Here is a 21,003-nt window from a genome sequence, read left to right as displayed (position 1 = left end):
AAAAAAAAAAAAAAAAAAAAAAAAAAAATAGAAACCGAGTTACCCTCCGGTCCGGAACTGAGGCACACTTTCATGACATCATTACCTCCCCGGACATGTCACACTGCTCCGCTTTCACTTTCCCGCGAGTCAAGCGAGTTCAACTTCATTTCTTACAATCATAAGGAGCAGGAAATTGATTAGGTTTAAAAAGATAAAAGTATATTTTGCTTAAACGACTTTCATAATTCTTTAAAACAAACTGACAAATGGCTAAACAAACATCCGACCTTAAGGTATGTCCTTTCTTTGTTATTTTAATCGTTTTAGCTGATTTCTTCTAGACTGGAATTTATACTGATTAAATATTTATCATAGATTATCTCCATCTGGAAAATATTTATTATTTTTATTCGAATTAAAAATTTTTTTCCCTTTTGATTATTTTCAGTCCAAATGCGATAATTCACTCATACTTATTCCTTGACAATTTATACCTGATTTTTTTTTTTTAACTTTCTGGTATACGAAAAATACTTAGAGAAAATGTTATAATCAACAGAAAATTCGAATCTCCCATTTAAAACCTCTCTGAGTCTGCAACATTTTTAATTATGTTTGTCTGTGGACACGATAAGTTAAATGCGTTCTAAACTAGATTGGTGGAATTTGCATAGATCTTTACTCAAAATTATAGATTTTCATTAAACTTTGAAAGAAATCCATTTATTGGAAATCAGCTCAAAAAACGATGAACATGACAACTACAAAACATACATCGCTAGATGAATAAAATTTGGAACAGAGATTTAATATCCAATGCTTAGCATCGTATTGAATTTACAAAACCAAATCCGATTTCGTCTATCGCCCCATGTATTTTCATAAATATAATCCCTATAAATTATATAAGCGATGACTTTGATAAATGAAATTTGGTATGTGCTCTTATTGCTAAAATTGTAGTTATGTGGCAAATTTTAATTTTATTTGGTAGAAAAAAGAAATTTAAAATGCATACTCGATATCTTCCTTATTATACTACAAAATGCAGAATACTTTTATTTGGGATAAAATAGTGAGCACTCGTGGCGTTCGTAACTTTTTTCAATATTCAAAATTTTATATGGAATGATATAAACCTTCAAGGAGACCATATTCTCTTATTTTAATCTGTTGGCATATGAGTATATTAATATTATACAGTACACTCCCGAGTATCCGGCCCAATATGGCGGAAGTGCAGGTCTAATAACAGAAAAGCCGGATAGGCCGGAGTTCTCTGAACTGATTTCTTTGCCCACCAATACCAGAAGACAAAGTTTTCACATGCAACGCACCACTTTTCAATTTATGCTTGATTTTTTTACAGTTCCCCAACTTCACTTTTCGCAACTTCTAACTCCGAAGTTATATATTTTTTATTGCCATTACACTAGAGTTTAGTCGCTGCATAGCTCGTCATTTCTCCTCCATTGTCAAAACAACTTTTTTTCGTTTATCACCCATTTTGAAATCTTCATCGTGGTATACTTAAAAAAACATTAAGGCGACCCGAAGAACAGTTTAGGGATAATGTACATACGGTACAGTTATAATCAATAATAGTGGCAACAAATGAGGTCTGTTGCACCCTGACGAAACAATGAACAACGAGCAGAACGCTGCTTTTTTCCTGTCACAACTTGTATTTTGCGCATGACACGTAGGAGGATTTTAGCAGATGCCCATTTCCAATGCCTTGGCATTGTTTCCTATGCAATGCCTTGCTTTTCTCATTTAATTACGACAAAAGAAAAATTGGCTGGATAGTCGCGAACCGTATACTCGGGAGTGTAGTGTATTTCAAATTGGAGTTATAAATGAATGAAGTCATTGTCTTTTAATTTTTGAAATTCACAGAAGTTATCTCTTGAAGCATCGATACGTTCAATAAAGTAATTTTTAACGATAATATATTTAAGATTTTAATAAATATAGAAACTTAATTGGATTTTTAAGATCTCTTTGCAATCGGCACTTATTAAAACTATAGTTAATATGGCCTAACGGATATAAAATAGAATATTGGCTACGTATGATTCCGGCGAACGAAATAAAAGAGAATTTAAACTGTCGGAAGAGTGTGTTTCTTCCCAAGAATATGTTAATGAAAAATAATGCAAAAAAAAAAAAAAGATCACTTATCTACAAAATTATAAATCAAATCATTTTCATAAAAAATGATAGAAACATTGTTGCTTTCAACAAAAGAAATAGTGTCACCATTCAAGCTTACAATATTCGAATAAATAACTTAATTACAATAATCTTCATTTTCAAACTTTCATAGAGTGAAAATCCTCCTTATGTTCAAAAGAAAATGTAAATATGAAAATATGTTTTTTTATTTTATTTGCATACACTTTTTAATGTTCTAAATAAACAGAAAACATCCACGGTAACATCATTTGAATAAAAGTGCGTCGCATTAGGATTCTATCTCAGTTTTTGATCGGAGCGATTCTATTCGCAGACGATAATTGAAGAATAAATATTTATATTAAGTGATAAGGAAAAAGAACAAAAATATACATCTAACTATATTCTTAATTAAACTTTAGAAGAATACACTTATTCATAAAAATTTTAAAACGATTTTTTTTTTGCTTGCTACTAGAATTTATTTATAAAATACTTGAAGAGTTTCCGGGCAAAACTGTCTTATTCTCAAAAGTAAGACAAAACGTATGTGTTACACGATAATCTTTCCCTTTCTACAAATTTCCTGTTTCATCACACTGGCATGAGATTTGTAGATATGATCAAATAACTATTTCATTGTCGTTTACTTTTAACAATATCCTTTGATTTTATTGCATGAATAGGTTTAAATTATTCCTTAGATAAATTTTATAAATTTTCATGTGTTCAGGATTTTTAAAATCACATTTGTTTTTTTTAATTATATGTGTTTATAAACAATTTATAAGTTATATTTATTGTTATACTAGCCGCCTTTGGCGACCAGCCGGTTCGCCAATCTTAATGCTCGTTAAAATTTTAATTAAATATTTTATGTAATTCCTACTTTAATAGCTTCTTCATCAAATATTTTAAAGCTTCAAATTTTGATAGTCATGTAATTCACTCATAATAATATAAAGTCCTTCAGCCATAACATAATATGTATCTCTCTAATTTTCTGTTAGTTCCGGTAGAATTTATGCTTAAAATTAAAATGGAAATGACTAAACTGCAATTAATATAATAATATTTTTTACTGAAACAAAGCATTTTTTTTAATAATATGATTACTGATAATAGAGTCACTGAGCGTTTAAACTTTATGGACACTAAAGAATATCTTTCTTAAGTTATGTAATATCTCAAGAATTTTTCAACAAAATTTTCTCAGATTCATCATGAATGGATCGATTCATTAACAATGTTTCATTTTAAATGCATCAAACACTAAGAAAATAAAATGAATCGTTTAAAATAATCGGTCGAAAGCAGGTTTAAAAAAACTACTTAAAAAACGATGTACTTAAAACTATAAGCATATACAAAAAAAATATATAACTAACATAAATACAATTAAATTACAAAAGCATGCAACTAACCTAAAAATAATTTAAATAATTGAAAACAGGTTAAAAAAATCTACTTAAAAAACGATGTACTTAAAACCATAAGCATATACAAAAAATATATAACTAACATAAATACAATTTACTTACAAAAGCATGCAACTAACCTAAAAATAATTTAAATCATCCGTTGATAACGGTTGTCATGGCAACAATCAGAATGCGCATGCCTGAATTTTCTTCGCCAGCTCCGGTAACGCAAATGCGTGAATTTTTCTACACCAGTTGGGGTAACGCTATGCAGATTATACCTTTTTAATTTCCTTTATTCTGTGTTATTTTAATTCAAAAGTACTTCAGAATGAATCTGAAACATGGATTAATTAACAATGTTTCATTTTAAATGCATCAAACATTAAGAAAATAAACAGAATCGTTTGAAATAATCCGCCGAAAAATTTTAACCCTATCCTCATTACTGTTGGGAGAAAAAAAAAATTGAAGCCTTACTCATTTAGCGGTGGGAAAAATGGAAGATTTTTTTGGCAGAAAAGTTGGCGGTGGGGAAAATGGAAGATTTTTTTGGCGGGAAAGTTAGTTTTTAATTAATAATTAAAAATTCAAAAAAAGGGACCCCAGGTGCACATTTCCGAGCTCTAAGGTATACATGTACCAAATTTGATAGCTGTATGTCAAATGACCTGGCCTGTAGAGCGCCAACACACACACACACACACACACACACATTGAGCTTTATTATAAGTATAGATATAGATTTCTTGTTAAGGATTCTTTGTGCCTTTATTATATTATACAAAAGTATATATTTTTTATTCCTGTTTCCATTGTATATTAATATTAATATGAAAGAACAGAACTATACATATATATATAAATAAAAGAACAAATATATATAGATATATACTGTTATTTCACTTCCTTCCATCCTTGTTGGGTGTGCTGTTTTTATTTACTGAATTTTTTTACTTATCGATTCATATCAACTTTAATATCCTTTAGATAAACTATGTCAAATTGGGAAATAAAAAATAAAAAAAAACATATCCGAAAATTTTTTGAATTTTTGTATAGTTTTCTTCTGCATTTTTAATTGATTCGTTTGAGACAAAATAACTGTGGTCCTCAGGGAATTTATTATAAAAACTTATATGAATATGTTTGAAGAAGAATGTAAAAATTCATATTGTGTTACATAGGAAATAAATGTATTTTTGAAAAGAATGTATACCTGGAAAATGTTAGCATAAGAAAGTGTTTCAATGTAAATTTATGGATTGATTTGATTCCCTTATAAATTAATGCCAGTTAATCAGTCGTTTTACTTTCTTGAATATGAAATACACAAAGGGAAAAGTACTGCAGTTATCGAAAAGTTCAGCCTCAAAATTTTGATTTATACCACATTTCAGATCCTTGTGTCCGAAAAACATATTTTTGGAATAAAGTATAGATATCATTGCTATGAAATGGATTTTGTTAAAATCAAAAATAAAGATTTTATATTGATTTTTTCCTTCTCTTATGCGGAGCATACAAATAGAAAATGTACTCGTCAAAAAATTCGAATTCAAGATTTTGACGAATCTCCATTTTTACACATCTTTGAGTCGGAAAAAATACAGTTTTTGAATTATGTTTGTCTGTGAAAACGCTTAGTAAAAATGCTTTGAGCTAGACGGATGAAATTTGACATGTGATCTTTACACCAAATCTGTAGATTTTGATCAAATGAAAAAATTCATTCACAGGAAGGAAGTCTGTGAATGAATTTGTCAGTTCGAGTGGAAAGAAACGCGATAATTACAAAATAAAAAAAGCTAAATGAAAAAAAAAATGTAGCTGCTAGTGGTGGATTTAGACATTTTGTCGCCCTGGGAGCCTCTTTTAATGAATTGATCAAAAAAAAGAACTAATGGAAATGGAAAAAATATTCACAGTTTTAACATCTAAAGTGTAAATTTATATCAAATTTGGAGACAAATTCGTCAACGAGTTGACCGAATGTGTATTTTCATCCATTTGAATGTGATAATTCAAAAACGCAATGGCCTAGGTAAATGAAATTTTGTGTGTGATATTTCCGTAAAATTGTAGTTTTGTGTCAAATTTTAGTTTCAATCAATAGAAAAGAAGGCAATCAAATACATGCTTCGTTTCACCTCCTCCCAATACGAAGTATAAAACGGATGTGCGGAGCTTGGAAGATAGAATTCTGATTGCTCATGACGTCCACAATCTTTATTAGGGGTGGGGGTGGGGTAACACGTTTATCAGAGAATATGCTAGATAGTTTCAAGGAGACCACTCTCGTTGATTTTGGAGTATAACAAGACATTGATTTTAAAAGAAAAAGAATTAAATGTAAGTTTAGCTTTACGCACAGCTAACAGGAAATAAAGAAAGTGGTGAGATTTTACAGTGTATAATTTACTCAAATGATTTTATCATTTTAATTTTTCTTTATAGTATATTTTTATTCACTGTCTGGTAAATGTTATTAGAACTAAAACATCGAGAGACACTTATTCTCTTGTTGCGTTTAGCATTCATATTCGGCATTATATACAACATTTGAAAGGACGAAGTAAAATTGTTCGAAAAATAAACAATAACATAAATACTCGTTGTCATATTACAATACCATTATAGTTCTACCGAATTTTAATACAGTACACTCCCGAGTATCCGGCTCGCGATTATCCGACTTTCGTACTATCCGGCCTATTTTTCATTTGTCGTAATTAAATGAGGACGATAAGGCTTGCATTAGCAACATTGCCAAGACATTGGAAGCGAGCATTTGCTACGATCCTCCTATGTGTCATATGCAAAATACAAATTACAGAAAAAGAGCAGCGTTCTGTTCGTTGTTCATTGTTTCGTCCATGTGTAACGGACTTCAATTGTTGCCGCGGTTCCTGATTATAAGTGGACAGTACGTACAGTATTAGTAAATTGTTCTTTGGGGTATGCTTAATGTTTTTTTAAGTATACCACGATGAAGATTTCAAAATGGGTAATAACCGAAAAAAAGTTATAATAACCATGGAGGAGAAATGACGCGCTATATAGCGACTAGACTCTGGAATACAGCACAAATGGCAACCACTTCTATGATTCACCGGGCCATTTGAGATAAATGGAGAATTCAGTATTCAATAAGAAGTAAGAAAAATGCGAATTATAATAATGAGTTTTGGTATAAAAATTTTGTCTTCTGGTACTGGCGGGCAAAGTAATGAACTTCTTAAACTCCGGATAATTTTTTTCTATTCAAAGATAAAAAGGATTTGCACTTTAAGCAACCATGTTCTTATAGATATTTCGTAAAATAGTTGTTTTCAGACAAATTCAAAGATATAAAAAGTCTACATTTTAGGTGCCCAAGTTCTTAAGGACATTTCTCAAAATAATTATTTTCAGGTAAATTCAGGGGCATAAAAAGTCTTTTTGTAGGTGACCAAGTTTTTAACGAAAATTCGCAAAATGATTATTTTCAGATAAATGTAACGATTAAAAAAAAAAGTCTGCATTTTAGGTGACCAAGTTCTTAAAGGCATTTTTCAAAATAATTACTTTTAAGGCAAATTTAAAGACATAAAAAGTCTGTATTTTAGGTAACCAAGTTTTTAATAAAATTTCTCAAAATGGTTATTTTCAGATAAGTTTTTCAATTAAATAACAGTTATTTCAAAGCATAATATTTTAATAGAATTTTATTCCATTTTAATGGAACTAAATTTTTTTTAAAAAGTCATATCACTGTAAAACTGTTTAATTGAAAAATTTTCTATCAAAATATTTTTCTTATTTGACCTCTTCTTTTTATTCTTTTTACTGCCTTTTTATGACAGTAAAATAGAGGAAGTCAGATAATTTGAATTTGGAACAAGAGGTGAAAAAAAAGAATTTCTAACCGCAATACACGATTAGCATTGTTCCATAAATTTTGGCATCGACATAAAAACTGCATCATTGGAAATAATTCATCAATTTTATGTTTCTTTATTTAATTTTTATTTTTATTGAAAACAAACCTTTAGATATTTCCTTACATTTTGCTAAGAACAAGCTTATTCCACTCTTTTTAATAAGCACACACACTTTCATTTGACCTGAAACACAACTTATGAAACATGCACGGTCAAGATCATTAAACGAAATTCGCCATTTCTCATATTCAGAGTACGTTTTGAAAAGGACTTTTATTCTTTTTTCATACTTATTCAACACGTCTCATGTCTGGAATGGTGGGAAAGTTGATAAAATTACAACATGATTCGAAGGTGATGTTATCAATATTGACCCTTAAGATAAAAGATGGAGATTTCTTAATTGATACTTCTTAGCAATCTCAGCAGATAAGCGACGATGAAAGATTGTTTGGTAAATTTATGATAGGCCAGGCGATATCCTCTGTGGCCAAGCAAAATGGTACTTGGCGATCTTAGAAGATGATTGGTTGATCTAGTTTCGAGAACTTCCGAAATATTTTAGGGAAAGATGAAATGGTGATGGATTTAAATAAAGTCTCGATTTTCAAAACTTCCATCTGATATGCTAGCTTAGAGAAAATTAAATTTTATAAAATCCAAAAAAGTATATAAATTTTTAAAATATGAAGTAAATGAATAAAATCAGAGGCAATGAAAGGAGTTAATTATTAAAAAAAGTTTCGAAAAAGGAGAAAAATGAAGAAACATCTGTTATACATTCGGTATTAGATTTTCTATTTTTTTCTGTCAAGGTGTTTCGTTGACATTGGCCGTATCAAGAGCATAGGAAAATTTGAAAAATTCTTTTGAAGTTTTTTTTTAATTACTTTTACTTAGTTATTTAGTATTATTAAAGATAGCATTTTGTAGTAACTTGCTGACTTGCTGTTGATTAGATTTAAATTGTGCATACTTCTGTTTTCTCGATAACAATAAACTATTTTAATATTTCAAATACAATTATAAATTAATCACTAATCAAATTAAATTTTAATTTTAGATTAATCAAATTCACTTAGCAGTAAATTTTAAAAATTATATATCTTATGGCTAAATAGTAAGAATATATTAAAATAAAAATTACTTTTTAATACACTTATAAAAGCATGTATTTAACTTTTTAATTTAGCTGTTTAAAATAGTTTTTTAAATCTGAATTATTTGCAGAAAGTGAATAAAAAATTGAACAATCCAGGCTATTTATTTCAAATTCGAGGAATGTTGGGTCAAAAGTTAGAAATCAGATTTGTACTGGCTCACTCTAAGCATGTCAATGTTTCGAGTTGTCTAAGTTATCTTATTGTCGAATCTTTAAATGTCACTTTATACATTTAGTAAAACTAAAGAGAGTTTTCTTTACTTTTATCCATAAATTACTTTTTAATCTGTTTTTTTTTATTTCATTCTCGCTGTTTATTTTAATATGAGTTGTAAGCTTATAACTAAAATGCTAAAAGTTCTATTGCATTTAATTAAAATTTCTGACAAATCCGAGCCACTTTTTGAGTCCAGATAAACAAGCAAAATGCGTTACTTCCCAACCCATTCTATTCTCTATCGTTTAAAAAAATTATATTTTCTCACTAATAATATAAACTGTTCCTTTGGAAAATTAGTATAAGGAGGATTTTAATTTTTCTGAGATTTTATGAAAAAATCAAAATGTAGTAGTTTAAGAGTTTCCGTAAGCAATTCATTCAATAGTGAATACATTTTTTTATTGAAATCATCCATTATCTCCTGATGCACATAGAATGCACCATACAAACAGTGGCGTATTTCTAACAGGCAGAATAGGAAACAACCTAAGACCGTTGGACAAAAGAGAGGCCGTATGCAGATAGATTACAAAGCGTTTTTAGCCTAGTTGTGAAATAAATTTATAAAAAATACAATTTTTTTTCAATTATAAAATATAAAATGTGAGTAAATAATGAATTATTTAAATCATGTCCCTTTTTCCCATTACATAGGATTATTATTTATTCATTAACTGCTTATGTTATATTTGGTTTTAATTCCTTGACAGTTTTGAAGTTCTAACTGTTTGAAGTTTATTATTTTCTTATAATATATTATACAAACTATAATTTTTTTTTGTCAGGAAAGGAATCATTAGATAATAATTATGGCTGAGTTTTCAAGATTTGTGCTTTAGTTATATATATGTGTGTGTGTGTGTAATGATATTTTAAACTTTAATTTCAATTTAATTAATTTCGAAGATTTTATCTTAATTTAGCCCATAGTAACTTCATTCTAAAATATTCTCTTATTTCGTGATCCAATTCCACTTTATGTAAATTATTTCAAGAGAAGCTTTGTAAAATTGCTGAATCGACTAAACGCTGACACATTCTCACTCTCCGCTTGAAGTGGTAAAAACTGTCCAGTAAGCACATTCTTTTTAAAAGATCCCTGTGTTTCCTTTACATGTGATTGACATGCATCAGAAATCCTTATCAAAATCTTATACAGTAGACTCCCGATTATCTGCGGGCGGGTTATCCGCACCTGCCGCACAGTTGTTTTTTTTTTTTTTTTTTTTGACTGATTTCTTCAAAAAGGTGCAGTTTTACAGTTATGCTTTTGTAATTACATAATACATTACAGAATTAAAACAGTACATATGTATTCATTTTTCTGTGTATCCTTGACGCCTCTCGTAAATACTAAGTTCTGTATTCAATAACAAAATGCATTTTAGGTTAGTTTTGAGTGATATACTAAAATATTAGGCGCTAGTTAAACATTTCCTGCTGTTTATTTGACGTTTTATTGTACATAAAACGATTTTTCAAAGTTGGAATGACTGTTTTCTCTTTTGCTATACCCGTTTTTAGCTTTTTTCGGATTATTCGCGATTTTTGTTATCCACGGCGGCCGCGCCATCCAATTCCGCGGATAATCGGGAGTGTACTGTAATATATTCTGTAAAAAAATATTTTCCCTATCCATATCTCATGTTATATAAGACGAGGGATAATTTATTTCTCTCTTTTTCCCCACATCTGTTTTTGTGCTGCGCTGTGGCGGACGCGCAATGTCCGTGTCTTTTCTTGTAAATAATCGTGCCTGCCACTCGGAATAGGATAAAACGAAATTAAAACTACAAAGTCTCTTCACTGTCTTCAAACTGCATTCTACTTCACATAAAATAATGCTTACATATATTGAAAAATCAACCATATTTATTACCGAAAAAGTGACTGATGATTTAAATGATTCATTATTTACGCACATTTTATATTTTATAATTCAAAAAAAATTTGTATTTTTTATAAATTTATTTCACAACTAGGCTAAAAGCGCTTTGTAATCTATCTGCATGCGGCCTCTCTTTTGTCTAAGGTCTTAGGCAGTTGCCTATTCTGCCTGTTAGAAATACGCCACTGTTTGCATTCTATGTGCATCAGGAGATAATGGATGATTTCAATAAAAAAATGTATTCACTATTGAATGAATTGTTTATGAAAGCAATATTTTGTATATGAAAGTTTCAAATTCCAATAAATAATTGCTACCAAACGAGACAGCTGCCTATACTCACCGGACTGAGGAGGGAAAGGAATCACTGGGACGTCGATTAAAAAAGATGTTTTTATCCTAGTTGCCGAATAAATTTCTAGAAATTACAAATTCTATAAATCATTTAATATTAGGATAATATGAATACTTTGTCGATCAATTTCTTTCTGTCCATTTCGTTTACTTTGTTATTATATATTTAAAAATACCAAGCATCTCTTAAATAGTTGTGCACACAAACGTGAATACCATAAAGTCATGATCCATAATCTATATCTATACTTATAATAAAGCTGAATGTGTGTGTGTGTGTGTTTGTGTATGTGTGTGTTGGCGCTCTACAGGCCAGACCATTCAACTTACAGCTACGAAATTTGGCACGTGTATACCTTGGAGGCCGAGAATGTGCACCTGGGGGTTATTTTTTCTAATTTTTAATTAGAATTTTATTTATTTAAAAATTAAGCGAAATTTTGGCGTGTTTCTGCTATAACTTCCGAAAATATTACCGCACAAAAAAGATTTTTACATGAAGTTAAAGATCAAAAATTTATCTTTTAAATGATACCAATGTTTTAACCTTAAAATTAAATTTCTATTTTTAATGAATTTTTAAATAAATATTTTAACTATATTTCTCAACAATTTTTTTCGTACAAAATAAAAATAAAATTTAAGTTGCACGAGCACGTTTCGCATTCATGGGAAAAAATTAGCTTTTTTCAAAGTGTTGCCATCACATTGATTAAAGCTCCAACTAAAAATAAATTAAATCTTTTTGGAAATGAAATCTGCAAAAATATAATTTTCGGCACGTGTCTGTAGGAAATGAAACAAATATGAAATATTATTTTTTCTAAAAAATAAATTCAAGAAAAATTATTTTATGATCTTTTACACTCTCTATATTATTAATCCAATAAATCAGTTTTATTTTAAGGCAAGTTTTGTTTAATATGAACAGGATATCCATCCAAATCAGGGCCACACAGCTAATTTGTAAACCTTTAGTAAGACACAGATCTGCTAAAATGGTTTAAATGGAAAAATGACTATATTTTATGTAACTTGATTCAATAAATGCTCTAATAAATAACGAATTTTTGATTTTACATAAAGCTTCTGCTGTGGAAATCACGAATAACAAAATGTTCTTGAAACACTAATATTTTAAATAAAAAGAGTTAATTTCCAATCAACTAAATCAATCACTTCAACTGACTGATTTATGAAAATGTGAATATCACTATTCAATAAAAAAAGGATAATTTTAGATTTTCCATCGATCGTTTCAAAGAAAATACGCCAATCAGCGCGCAGGTTTCTCAAGATTAATTGGCCTAAGATGATGAAAATGTTGAGTTTTTCTAAATTTTTAGCATTTAAAACTTCATAAATAAGTCTTAGTTGATCGTTGAAAAAACGATCTAAACAACAGTATAAGTTTGGTATGACTATCAAAATTAGAAGATTAAAAATGTTTTGTTTGAAAATCTATTAAGAGACCAGTTACTTAAAATATTTAATTGAAAATTGTAGCGAGCGGTAATACTGGCGAACCGGCTGGTCGCCAAAGGCGGCTAGTAAATAAATAAAAACGTATACATTATTGTATGTTATTAAAATAAAAAATGTACTTAAATTAAATCATTAACATGATGTTAAGTTCAAAATGGAATTCAAATAATGATCAGCTTATTAAAAGAGCGCGCTAGGGTCTCAAATTGTTTAAATCTTCCTCTGGAGGCTATTTATTATTATTATTATTATTATTATGGTTAGTTGAGTATATTATAATTTATATTTATATGCGTGGCACATTTCTCTGAGGCAGAGTTTCCATTTTATTCAGCTTCGTGATCAACGCCCTTTTTAACCCTTTAACGGGCCATTTTTTTCTTATCATATTATGTTAAAATATTTTTAGGCTTGAAATTAGAATTAGAAAAGGGATTCATTTAACTTATTAGATAAATTTAATTTGATTCATTAATTAATTTGGTTAATTAATAATTAAGTGACAAACCAAGACGCGTCATTTTGTGTAAGATAAAGAACTGAAGCATCTAAATTTCTGTCTTTCTAAAATAATGTGTCAGAACTTATGCCAACCTACATAAATTCATACAAAGATTGATAAATTTGGTGGGAAGCATACTTCCCACGGCCCTAGAAAGGGTTAACATATTAAATATTTACCTCAGTAATAAACTGCTGCTTTTAATTATGTAAGGATTATTTGAATATTTCTTTTCAATCGTAAATTCTGTCCATTCAAGAACATGTGATACACGTCACGTGCACCTCGCCAACTTAAACTTAAAATACACAACTCGTCTTATATTAGCTGCTCAAAATACTACGCCTTGCCACAGTTTGAGAAATACTGAAATTAATTGCTAGGTTAATATGTACAGTACTAACACGTGATGAAGACGTCACGTGAATGAAATCTATTATGAAACAATCTACTCTTTCATGAAAATTTCCATCCTTATTTATTTTTTGGGTGATAAGATTTAGAATATAATAGAACTATAGTTCTGAATTTCTCGAAAGTTACACAGTATGAAGCGTTTATCTATCGCTTTGTAATGCAGTTTGAAAGTCCTGATCTATAATTTTGGTGACAAGATTACATACCAAATTTTATTTCTTTAGTTTGTTTCCTTTTGGGGTTTCTGTGTTCTTATATAACAAACAGGCAGTCGATCCTTTGACGAATTTTCTCTAAATTCTGATTCAGATCAACAATTGGGCCGCGGTGGCCTAGTGGTAAGGTCTCAGCTTGTGAACCGTAGGGTTTCAGGTTCGAGACCCGATTCGACCGAAGAACCGTCGTGTAAGGGGGGTCTGTTGCACGTTAAATCCGTCATGCCAAACGTCCTCCCGCTGGTGTGGAGAGGCGGATGCCAGCTCAGATGTCGTCCTCATCATCTGACCGCGGTTCAAAATGACGAGGTCCGTTCCAAAATAGCCCTCGTGTTGCTTTACAACGGGACGTTAATATAACTAAACTAAACTAAACTCAGATCAACAATTATTTTTAAAAAAAACTCCTATGTGTGTTTGCATGTATCTAAGTCGTTGAATCTTTCAATCATCATGTGCATAGATATACAGGTGACTAAGTATCCAGTGAAAGAATTTCAACAACAACAAAAAAAATCATTAAATTTTATGTTAAAGATCGAGTACCAAATTTCATCCATATAGTTCGTTGTATTTTCATTTGTTGTTTTCAGATGCGATAGACAGATATAGCATCAAAAATGTTTTTTTTTCTTCTGTCTGATGAAGCTTAACAAACGATTCATCAAAATATCAACTTTGAATATTTTGACGGCAAATACGTCAAGCTTATTTAATTTTCTATAACACAACTTACTAAAGAGTAAAATAAGGTACTATATAAAAGGACATAGTACTGGGTAAAACCGTTGTTAATTAGATAATACATAGTAAATTTCACCATGTGATAAAGACGTCACATGAAGTCTGTAGTTTGAACTTCAAAACGCAGTTGCTTACTGAAAGAGAAGATAAATGTTCTCTAAATGCACTCTCAATAATAAAAAATTAATTAAAAAAATTCACATAAATTTTTAATAATAATTGGGGATTTATATCAGCCAAAATGAACCGACACGTGGAAATTCGCGTTGTTGCGAAAAACTGTTACAAACACCCATAAATAATTCCATCACTCTTCGGTTTGATTTTCGAAATTTGTTTTCATAAGAGGAGGGAATAAAAGCCGTTAGGGAAATCCTTAGGGAAAATTATCCCCGATAGGAAGGCCACTGGTTCTTTTTAGTGTAACATACCAAGGTTATATTAGCAAACACATTAAGTTCCTTTGCATTACTTGGCAATAACTTTTGACATGGCTAAGGATTCGACTAGTTTGAAAGTAAGTTCTTGCATTTGTATTTTTTCATTCAAAATTGTTTGAATAACATTAGAATCTGAACAAATGACTTTCGAACAAATTTGCGTATATTTTTCTGTTTGAAATAGAACCTCTCGATCGACATTTGTTTTTACATATAACTGAACAACGTTGTTATGAAATATGATTCATCAAATAGAATATTTGCCTCAATTATTCAAACGTTTTGGTTATTTTATTTTGCATTAGTGTATGAATCTTTTATTATTTTATTTATTCACATAAAGAAATATTTATTTATTTTATGTTAAAGTCATCATGTTGATGATATCAATAAAAAATTTTAATATAAATAAAAATTTCTTAGAAAATAATACAATATAAGAGTTGCCTTTTTTTTTTTTTTTTTTTTTTTTTTACTACAAATGAAATACACAGCACAAAAAAATTAAGTTTTCCCAGTTTAAATTAACTATTTGAATCTTAAATTTTTATATATGTATTTTTTTTTACTCCATTGTGAATTTGTGTGGGCTTGGATGAATTAAAAGCTAATGTAAAATCAATTTATAATATCATTTATGTGTTTTCATTATCGTTTCTTCACGAGCATGTTTTCAGATTTCTGATTGACACGAAATATGATTGATATATATATAACAATGATTTTAATAAAATTTAAATCCTGTTGGTGGCAATATAATGACGGGTCTGAATTAGATTGTAAAAAGGTTTTTCCAGAAGAATTTTAATTTTTAATGATCTGAAAATAAAATCCTTGATTTTAATGATCTTAAAAATTCGTAGATTCTAAAACAAACTTTGTTTTCAATGTATGTAAGAAAGAACTATAGATACAGTAGTTTCAATAATACACAACAAATAAAAATGAAATGGAAACAGTGGCATTTTTAACCGAAAATGAGCGATTTATTCTATTTTTACCCTAAGGTTCCCCCAAAAAATTATTTCATATGTTTATATTAATTCTCTACCTACTACTTACTTATTTTTGGCATTTCTGTTAAAAAAGCGTGAAAATTACATTTGTTTCCAGCGCATTTGGATGAATTAATTTACAAGTACAACATATAAATGCATCTTCTAATGAATGAATATTTCACTGCGATATCTCAAAATCAATTCAATAAAATTTCATGAAATTTGGTACGCATGTATCCAAAATATTTGAGGGTGTGGTAGACCGTGGATTTTAAGATAGCTTCGTTTAGACATGTTTTACAGACACTTTAAGTTTAAAACATAGACAAATTTCGACAAAAAAAAAAAAAAAAAAAAAAAAAAAAACTCATTAGCGGCAACTTCAAATGCTCATAACATTTTTATTTATTAAAATAATTTCTATCTTGTAATCTGTTACATTTTATGTAGTTTGAGCTATGTATAGGTGAAATAAAAATTAAATATTTCCATTATTTTTTTAACTTACTCTGTTTCTCTTAACATTGAAAATGTTGCTAAATTTTCATTAAATAAGCAGTTTATCCGAAAACTAAAGACAATGAGTGTGTTTTTCCTTCTTATAAGTGACCTTTCAAATGTGTTGTAAATATTTGGCACAATAAAAAACATTCATGTATCATTTCTTCAAAATTCGTCACCGAATCTAGTCGGATATCTTTAAGGCTTGACGCACTAGGACCCTGGATGAAGTAAAAATCTTTTTCTAACTATCGCGATAGATTTTATATATATATATATATATAAGGCCTTTGATCACATCTGATTTTAACCGTCTAAGCAATGGCGATTAATGCAATGACTGTTAAACTTCTGGGCCTATAACCAACTGTTAACCTTCTAGGCTCATAATGAACTCTGTTATACTTTAGGGTAAACTAACCCAAACTTTAGTAAAGCAAGCAGTGAAATTTTTGTGTCAAGAAGGCATAAAGATGAAAGCAGTTTCTTAAAAAACGACTTTTATTAAAAATCAAGAATAAAATCAATGTGCTCGTCACTGGAGCACTCAAAATAATAAATTGAATAATAAAAACTTAAATCAACATTACCAGACCTCAGATTCGAACCGTCTAAAATAACTAATCGGCGTAGTTAAAATGTTGAAGCAACATACAGTTGCATAGCCAAAAAGTCGACGCTCTCTCTCTTAGAGCTAAAAACACATTTCTCATATTCCATATCCTTCTCCTCTCTAAAAAACTACGACACGAGCCGAAATTAAAATAGTCGCTCGATTTGCATTGCGATATGTTGCCAACCACAAAACTCGCAAAAAGGTTGGGTTGGAATCATCGGTTTGTTTACTTTCATTGAGATCATGGAACGGGATTGGAAAAACAACACAAGGGCCGTAAAATTCGGATCCGAAAATAACTTTCGAATGGTTTTTCTTTAAATGTCTAACAATGACTTATAATGATAGCGGTTGATCGCATATTCATCATACTGAAATCATAATTGGGGATTTAGTTTTGTTATGGGTTTTTCGATATGGAGGAGGAGGGGGTGCATGGTAAAATGCAGAGCAAAATGTAAGTTTTCAAGCATCGCAGGGGTCTATGTGCAACTCCCAAATGATATTATCGTAATAATTTCGGTGGCATTTTAATCTTTTATTGATGCTACATTCAGTTTTAATGGGGCAAATGATTTTCCTTATTAAAATCCAGCGTATTATTTGTTAATAGATTAATAATATATATATTAATAATAAATACATACTAAACAGCATCGTCTAACCATACTAACACCATCAGTACTACGTATTAAATGAAAGTGATACTTTTACCCTTCAAAAGGTGTCAAAGGTCACACGTGTATTGAATTGGCGCCTGGCCAGAAATCCAATGTTATATAAGGCTAGTGATCATCTGTTTGGCCATTTTTTTCCCTTTTCTTACTTCTGTGTGTGCTGCGCTGCGCTGCGTTGCGTTGCGTTGCGTTTTCTTGTATATAATCATGCCTGCCACTCGGAATAGAATAAAACGTAATTAAAAATACCAAGTCTCTTCACTGTTTCGAACCTGCATTCTACTTCAATCAAAATATGTTACATATTATTGAGCCGACAGGATGCAATAAGCATTATATATATATATATATATATATATATATATATATATATATATATATATATATATATATATATATATTTCAAAAAGCATTACACACACACACACATATATATATATAGTCTTCTATAAATCTATAGTCAATAAATTTCTTGGCTGTTCGACTCGTGAGCATCTAACGTATAACTTAAGGTGACCATTCATACTGATTTTACCAGTACAGTACTGGTTTTCAGGGCATAAGTCCTGGTTAGTCATTAAACAAAACCAGTACATGAAAAGTACTGGTTTTAGATTAGAAAACATTAAAACAAAAAAAGTAATAAAATAAAAATAATAAAATTAGAAGTGGCAACCCTGATAATTCCATGTGATATCGTCAGGTGTCGCATGCACAGGACCGCCACGAGATAGGTGGATTGAAATTTTTAAAGCCTTTAAAGAAAATGATGTATCCAATAATATTGGCAAATTGGTAGAGTATTGCCTCTGTATGCCAGGAACTAATGCACCGACCGAATGGGATTTTTCTTTATTAAACAACATCTGGACTAGCGAGAAAACCCAACTGAAAGTGAAAACTTTGAAATCCTTGTTGATTGTCAAAAATAATTTAAATGCAATCTGTATGGAATTCTATGAAAATATACAGGAAAACAAAAATTTGTTAAAAGCAATTCATTCCTCAGAAAAATATAAAAAAACAAACTAAATTAAATAACCCCTTATGTTTTATTATGTTATTATATTAGGTATGGCTTATCATGTTATGTTATGTTTATTATGTTTTATTTTTATATTGTAAAATCATATTTTAGTTATCACATTTCTTGTGCTTCAATAAACACAACATTTTTTGATATCTAAAAGTTTTTTATTTACTTAAGTATACAGGTTGGCCGTTGGGTGAATTTTTGATAAAAATTTATAAAATTTGGGCGTGGCTGGTCAAAATTCAGGTTGTCCTGGTTTCAGGTTAAAAAAAAATGGTCACCTTAATATAACTAACTGACCATGTGTAAAACGTGGATTTTCTTGGTTCAATATTAGATATAATAACTGCACTATATCTATAACCTTCACGCAAGTGCAAGTAATAAATTGACAAAATTTTAACGCAATCGGATGACCGGTGCAGCCGCGCATAAAATATGAACAAACAAAAATTCCTTTTTATATATTAGATAATACAAACACGTACACAGATATTGAAAAAATTATACAAACATGTATGCAGATATTGGAAGACATAAAAAAATGTATTATTTATATTTAGCGATATTTGATGCCTAAATATTAGACATCAAATATAATTGTTCTTGTTTTTAATTTTTTCATAATTTGATTGCTGTATAGTGGAATTTCAATAATTTTGAAAAACGGTTTATTTAACTGTAGTTGTTTTAATAATTCCTTATATATTTAAGAACAAAAAAAAAAAACTGTTATTTTTTCTGCTTGAATTGCTGCTATGGATTTTCGTTAGATTTAAATGAAAAAAAAATCTTTAGAGAAAAATTTTCCATTTAAATATTTAATTGGCATATAAAGCTCAATGCGATTAGAATTTTTCACTTGTGTTTGAAGATTACTGCGATATTATCATAGAGCGGAGATATCAAGCTCACTATTTCAATTCTATGAATATTATATTTGCTAATTTAAGCGATCTTGCATTATTGAAAATGACATGACGACATTTTTCAGGGGGGGGGAGAAGAAGCAGAATCTTCTCAATAACAGCAACACTCATTCTAGCAAAAAAGAATCGTCTTACAAACACCGGAAATCGATGATTGATAAGATTGTTTTTACTAAAAATGTAACAGTAATTCTTTTTAATCGCTTGCCTTAAGAAATATTATTCATTTATTAATAGATATTTCTTATCATTTTTATATCTAATTACCAACCTTTCTAAATTTCTCTGCATTTGAAATAATTTATTAATTTGATGTTTTTCTCTTCATATTTTTTGTTAGCACTTATTTCTCCTTCCTTCCATTTGACTCTTTTCTTTCATTCGTTTCATGTTTTAAAGAAAGTGAACGGAAAATTTTTTTTATGAACAAGGTTGCGCAAAGTACAGAATTTGTTGTCGACATAGGATTGCTATGTATCCTGAATACTTTTCGTTTCAGTATCCTGTGAGGACCACTTTTCAATGATTCTATCTCACTAAGGGGTAAGATTCGGAAGGATGAGCGCATTTCTGGAATTTTTTATCATTCTTTGACCTTGATTCCGTTCTATTAGATACTTTTAATGTCCATTTTTTTTTACACGTATATGTCCTTTCTGGCCGTTTTATTTTAATTCAACCCGCGAGTAATCCCATTTTACTTTATTATTAAATGTAATCATCTACTCCTTTCAACTTTCCTCTCACCTCTATTTTGACGAATTAACCCATCCTAACGCATGCGCACAAGCGCGGAGGGTTCCGTTGGCAAACAATAGATTATGAAGTCCCATATTCTTATTCATATTGCATCTAAATTTATAATTGTGATATATTTTACGTAATCATTTGAAAACAAATTCTTCTTCTGCTGTGGAATAGTAGCTAATAAGGCAAAATTTATTTAATAGATAATTGTAAATTTGGATATTATTTGACCGAAAATATTTCTTCCAAATGCCTTTCAACATTTGCACAATGCTCACTGAGCCCCAGTAAAGAAATAAAATGGGTCAAATTTCCTAAAAAATTCTAAATATATTCATATATTTAAATTTAACACCATATTCTGCGTTGTATTAAATCAAGCCGCAATATAATTATTTCTCTATCTGCATTTAAATTCAAAATAAAATTTACAATTTTTTTCAAAAACAACAACAACTTATTATTATTATTATTATGAAGAGAAAATGCCGTAATATAAATGTTTAGTTTCCATTTTTTGTTTGAATGATTGTGATATCATATTACTGAATAATTTTCATAAATTTAATGG

The 21,003-nt window shown here is 29.5% G+C and overlaps 1 protein-coding gene across 3 annotated transcripts in view; it reads left to right on the top strand.

Moving 5' to 3' along the window:
- Window positions 1-233: 233 nt before the first annotated feature.
- LOC129975129 (homogentisate 1,2-dioxygenase-like) overlaps window positions 234-21,003 on the top strand; it is a 55,094-nt gene continuing 34,324 nt past the window's right edge. Inside the window, exon 1 of one of the 3 annotated variants that reach the window (XM_056088079.1) lies at window positions 234-275. In XM_056088079.1, coding sequence (XP_055944054.1) covers window positions 249-275 — 27 coding nt within the window. In that variant the 5' untranslated portion in view covers window positions 234-248. Of the gene's footprint in view, window positions 276-14,900; window positions 15,009-21,003 lie in introns of those variants that run through there. The other 2 variants (XM_056088078.1, XM_056088077.1) reach the window with 2 other exon arrangements.

Source organism: Argiope bruennichi, chromosome 7, assembly GCF_947563725.1.
Source record: "Argiope bruennichi chromosome 7, qqArgBrue1.1, whole genome shotgun sequence".
Classification (NCBI taxonomy): domain Eukaryota; kingdom Metazoa; phylum Arthropoda; class Arachnida; order Araneae; family Araneidae; genus Argiope; species Argiope bruennichi.
Note: the sequence above shows the minus strand (reverse complement) of the source record. Positions and strands in the feature narration are given on the sequence as shown.